This window comes from Eptatretus burgeri, chromosome 15 (assembly GCF_056783735.1).
Source record: "Eptatretus burgeri isolate ZD-2024b chromosome 15, Ebu_testis_v1, whole genome shotgun sequence".
NCBI classification, from domain to species: Eukaryota; Metazoa; Chordata; class Myxini; order Myxiniformes; family Myxinidae; genus Eptatretus; species Eptatretus burgeri.
Window position 1 is genome coordinate 20,320,397 of NC_140975.1, and position 6,000 is coordinate 20,326,396.

The 6,000-nt window shown below is 42.5% G+C and overlaps 1 protein-coding gene across 10 annotated transcripts in view; it reads right to left on the reverse strand.

Annotated features, from left to right (window-relative positions):
• LOC147011692 (serine/threonine-protein phosphatase 4 regulatory subunit 3-like) overlaps positions 1–6,000 on the reverse strand; it is a 97,121-nt gene that overhangs the window by 30,009 nt on the left and 61,112 nt on the right. For all 10 annotated transcript variants that reach the window (XM_085858539.1, XM_085858545.1, XM_085858538.1 and 7 more), the window contains one exon: positions 1,909–2,025. In XM_085858539.1, coding sequence (XP_085714665.1) covers positions 1,909–2,025 — 117 coding nt within the window. The remainder of the gene's footprint in view (positions 1–1,908; positions 2,026–6,000) is intronic.

Sequence of the window (6,000 nt, forward strand, 5' to 3'; positions counted from 1 at the left end):
CACCGAATTACTTTCCCAAATTCTTCCTTCGCTGCACTTCCACATTCGGCATGCGGGACAACGCTTCTCGATGATGAAGTGATGTGCGGCACTTTTCCCATGTGCAGTGGACCCACCCTCATGAGATGCGCACCAATGGGAGAGAGGCTCACACGAGACTGGAATCAAAAAGCCATGTCTGGTGAGCAGAAAAGAGCCCAGAGTGCGGATGGGACAGAAGTCACCGAAAAAGCTTATCCGGAGAGCAATATAAAAATCCCAGAATGTGGCTTGGTTTGTGGTGGAGCTGCTTGTCCTGTGTGCACAGCAGAAATGGAGCTGCTTGCCGTTGGCATACCAGGGATGCCTGAGAGGATTTGCCGACTTGTACTGGACGTCTTAGAAACACAGCTGCATGTCCCATCGCACCACATCGCCACTCCACCGCTAATCTTTCCCATGCTTTCCCCCCTGCATATTTAGACCAGCACAGCTCCATTGGGTTGTGCAAGGTGAGAGAAGTTGACCCCATGCTCTGTTCTTTTCTTTCTCCTCAGTTTTTCTTGTCTCTTCTTCCGGATTGAATGATGGCCATATGTATTTTGTCTAAGCAAGTCTGTGTAAGAGGAATATGTATTAGGGTTACAGATGCAATTGTCTGTGAATAAATGTTCCATGATTGCTTGCTTGTGTGTGTAAATAAACAGATTGTTGGTTGTTCTTTGAAATCTGTTTCGGTTGTGCTTTCCTCCATTGGTCCAACATAGTCCACATGTATTGTTTGCTGGGAATTTGTACCCCAAGTGATTTGTTCTCGTTAGCCAGCGTACACTCATTGCATCGCTCGGCCATAATCCGAGTATGTGCTGAGGGCATGAAACTCGGTTAATTTAGTCAGTTGTTCAGGTAAACGGAGTTAGACAGATAACCCCAGTCGAGTTGATGAACTTAATTGACGTTCGTGGTTGCAACCAACTGCCGGACCACGGAATTTTCTGCAGTACGTCTGCCTACCAGACCGGGCATTCGAAAGGAACCCGGGGAATTCCCCTCGTGGTGAACCTCGAACCCTGAGTCCATAACAAAATACACACACACACACACACACACACACACACACACACACACACACACACACACACACACACACACACACACACACACACACACACACACACACACACACACACACACACACACACACACACACACCTGTCATCGTTGCCCAAAGGCAGGTTCGTTGCTTCCAGAAGAGTCTCATAACAAGGATTACACCGAGAGGTTGGTCTCTGTCTTCCCAGCAGTAGCCAAGACAATAATTTGGAATTTGTTCAGGGTGCCAGCAATAACTCGCCATCTCTCGTTGCCAAAGACAATGTGGGATATTTAACATCCATGAACTAATGCAAGACACCCAGCTTAATGTACATCTGAAGGATGGAGTAGTTTGTGATGCAACACCCAGCCTGCTAAACACAAATGCAACAGTTTATAGTCCGGTGGAGAATAAAACTCAGAGTAGACAGCTCAAAGGTAAGGCCAAAAAAAAAAATGTTGCATTGGCGTAACGGGTCACTGAAAAATAGGGTAGGTCGGTCGGGATCTTTTTTTTTTTTTTTTTCCTAATAAATCCCTCCCAAAATCTCCCCCGGCTCGAGTACCACCCTTTGTCGGCGGGTTCTGTCCGAAACACTTCCGGGTTTTTGCGATCGCGATCGCAATCAACAAGATAATTGAAATCGATAGCAAAAAAACAAAAAAAAAACGTAGGGTCGGCGGAATTTTTAGGGTCGGGCGGGTTACGCCAATGCAACATTTTTTTTTTTTTGGCCTAAGCGTATTTACTCTGCATCATCCTGTCGGATCATTATTAATCGAAATCCAAACACAAAATGCACAAAAAAAAATGGTGCAATCCACCTCACTTACATCATCTTTCTGTTGTGCTTCCTGCAGAATGAACTCGCGTACCATGGCTGGACTAAACTCCACGATGTATGAGAAGATATCGGTGGCTGCTGCCCGTACTTCCATGTCCTTCGATCCCTGCATTTGAGCATTCCCATGGAACAAAAGTTGGGGGGAAAATGAATTGAAAGGGGAAAGAGTGGACAACATTCTCCAGCTATTATCATTTAATACAAATGTGAACTTCACCTTTTTTTATTTTTTTTTATTTGAGCATTGTTCATGCCTTTACACAATCTTAAGATGATATTTTTGCTGGTGTCAACTGAAATAAATTTGTGCTACATCGCAGCAACCGTTAAAAAGGATTCTTATAGGACTCAATATAATTCTATAGCTCTTATTACTTCCACCACCGAAGATGGACGGAGGTTATATTTTCACCTGTCTGTTTGTTTGTGAGCAGGATATCAAAATGTCATGGACGGATTAAGATGAAACTTGGTGGACACGTTGGGTCTGTGACAAGGATGAATTGATAAGATTTCGTTGAAGATCTGGAGCCGCATTCAGATCCAAGAATTGAAATTTTTAGATCTGGAACCACATTCGGATCCAAGAATTGAATTTTTTTTTACTGATTCTTCATCATTGAGAGGTAGGGCCAAAAACGATAGTTGGCATATTTCAAAAGGTTGTGGATGGATTATGACAAAACTTGGTCAATTATTTGGTTCGGTGATATTTTCCAGAACAAGCCGATTATATTTTGGTTCAGGTCCGGATGCAGGTCCGGCCCATCAGTGGGATAAAAAACGTAAACTGTTCAGCCTGGTGGAAGTATGCACTCTAATGAGTGTCGTTCTATTATTTAAATGTTTCATGGGAAGGGGTGAGGTAAACTCAGTGTTACTCAAAATTTACAATGAATAGCAAAATTAAATCTGCACGAGTTTGGGTCTGATGCAACAGCACACAATGATAGATAATGCAGCGACATTACTGCATGACAAGTTTTTAACCAAAACCCTCAACTTGGAATTAAACGGTGAGCTAAAAGCAAAATAAACAAACTAAGCAGCAAAGAAGATGCGATCAACAAATCGTGGATCAAGCTACTCGCAAAAAATTGAAATCAGGATCCTGTTATTTGGTTAGCAGCCCAGCCACCCCATCCCCTAACCCCCTTCCTCCCCCTCTTCCTGCCCACCCTGCATCCCCACCCCAGTGTACATGTGACAGTCAGTTACCAGCAAATAATACTCGGTGTTTCAAAGACAGTACCAAAGATTACACATGAAGTATCGTGATTAAATGTGCACTTTATTATTCGTACACAACAGTTGTACCTCAACTGCATCTCAAGTTTACAAAAAATGCAAATACATATTTATTCCTGGGTGGCTTCAAAAGCCACCACAGGCATTATCTGGTCTACCTGAAATGACGACTATAATGTGTGTTTTTTAAGTTTCAAGTCTACGACCATAATTTTGCTATTCTAACGACAGCAGCCAGTCCAATCAGTGCTACGAATATTGTGAATGGTATGAATAATGACCAATTATCAAGAACCGAAACAAACCGATGAAGTTTGTGTTGATTGGCAGTCAGCTTTCGCAACGTTGAAAAAAAACAAGACGGCAATGTGGTGGCATGACAGAGTGACCAAGCTCGGGAAATAGCGATTTAAGTTTCTGATAAACTTGAAAGACCAGACCGTGTTTAAAAGTGATGATCACTGTGACGAGTCGCGCATCGAACAACAGAATCAGTTACAAGATACTTTGTCGTATTTTCAACTGCAAACAGATTCATTGACGCTGGGCAAATGTTCGGTCACCCATGATTGGTGCTTCGTCAAAAACCAATGTTCGTTCCAACGTCAGCACAAGGACAGAAGAAATGCTGACGATGCTGACCTTATCCCAACGTTGGGCCAATTAATGCATGTTAATCTGGCTCTGTAGGTAACCCAGCAATATCCCATCAATGTCTCTGACTGTCAAACCCAGTTAGTATAGTGGAATAATTAAATAACGAAACAGGGGGTGGGGTGGGAGTTCAAGTTTAGCCCGTTGTCAATAATTTCAAGCCGCCAATAGAAAAGAAGGCCCAACAGGTTTCTGGATGAAGGTACATCGAAGAACATTACAATTTTTCAAGTTTGTAATAAACCAGTGCTGCAGTTCAACACCCATGTCCTTGGCATGGGGGAATACAAGGAAGCTGGAAGACCTTCCAAAGTTATGGAAATTATCACTTGAGACTAGTACATACTTTTAAAATATGTTCAAATAAGAATACTACACATATGTATGTAGTAAATAGGCTTTTCCAACAGGGAGACTGACAATAGTGTCGTAGATAGTAGAAAATCGTGCAAATTATGATACAAGCATCAAATTTGGCATTTCTGTTCTGCAGGGCTTTCTGATCAAATCTGCCCGATTGGCCATTTGAAAATCAAAATTTTGAAAAGAAAAAAAAAAAAAAACTTCAAAAAGATTTGAAGTCACAGCTGGCTGAAATTCTTGAAGCGCAATTGAACATCCCAGACAGAGAACCAAGGGGAGATGCAGTCATCATTGATGGCTCAGCACTTATCAATGCCCTACCTCCACGCACTTCAAAGATATTTGATAACTATGCTAAAGAAGACATCATCCCAAAGGTGGAATCCTATGGTGCCAGGTACGAGAGGGTGGACGTCGTGTTTGATGTGTACAAGAAGTCAAGTCTGAAGTCCGAGGCAAGGTCGAAAAGGGGGCAAGGAATCAGAAAAAGAGTGACAGGAACCAGTAAGACCCCAAGTAACTGGAGAAGCTTTCTTCGAGATGACAGCAACAAGACTGAGCTGTTTCACTTCCTTGCGGAAAAGATGTGTGAAGCACAGACGACAAGCACAGTCATTGTCACAAAAGGAGAAGATGCCATTAGCAACACAAGGAAGTCACTGGATGCTGTGTCTCCATGTTGTCATGAAGAAGCTGACACTCGAATATTTGTACACACCAGGGATGCAACGACGGATGGTAGCAAGTCCATTATCATTAAGGCTAATGACACGGACGTACTAGTCATAGCAATATCTGTACTGCCATCCTTACAGGAACTAGGTCTTGAGAACATGTGGATTGCCTTTGGCTAAGGAGCCAAGGCATGATGGATTCCAGTCCATGAGGCAGTTTCTGCAATAGGGCCTGAGAAAGCTAGAGGGATCCCATACTTCCAAGCGTTCACTGGATGTGACATCGTGTCTGCCTTCCGCGGCAAAGGGAAGAAAATTGCATGGCAGACTTGGAACATCTTTGATGGTGTTACTGAAACATTCACCAATCTCAGCCAGCATCCAACATCGATTAGTGATCTTAACTTTTTTGAAGTTTTTTCTTTATTTCAAATTTTTCAAAATTTGGATTTTCAAATGGACAATCAGGCAGATTTGATTAGAATCCCCTGGAGAACAAATGTGCCAAATTTGATGCTTGTATCATCATTTGCACGATTCCTCTCAAAAATTGCTGTTATCTGCCCCACTAGAAAAGGGGACTCATAACCAGACTAGAACGGCACTCAAGAGTGCATACCTCCACCAGGCTGAACAGTTGACGTTTTGTATCCTGATAGGCCAGATCCCCATCCAGCTCCTCACCAAAATCAAATCAATTAATCCTCGTCACACTAACAACCTGTCCACCACATTTCGTTCGAATCAGACCTTAACCTTATGAAATATCATACTATATAGAGTTTTGGCCCCATCTCTCAATGGTGAACAAGGACAAATGTGTCCAACAGCCGCGTCCTGAAGGCAATAACAACAACAACTTCCGATATTTCGTCACATGCCTTGATGGAGCCAATAGCGAGACCCGTCATGGAGGCTCCTGTTCATGACGAGAAAATCGTGTATTTACAAAATTATAACGCATTAAATGGAATAATCTTTAAATAATAACGTGAACTTTTCGAAACTTTAAAGCAAATGTCCGAATATATTTAAAACTTCATGATAGACGCTCTCAAAAGGCACCCTCAATGCGAGGATGTGTACAGGTGTTTAGTATTGAAGGAGATCCGGATCCTGTATATAAAAGAGCCGAGTCCTAA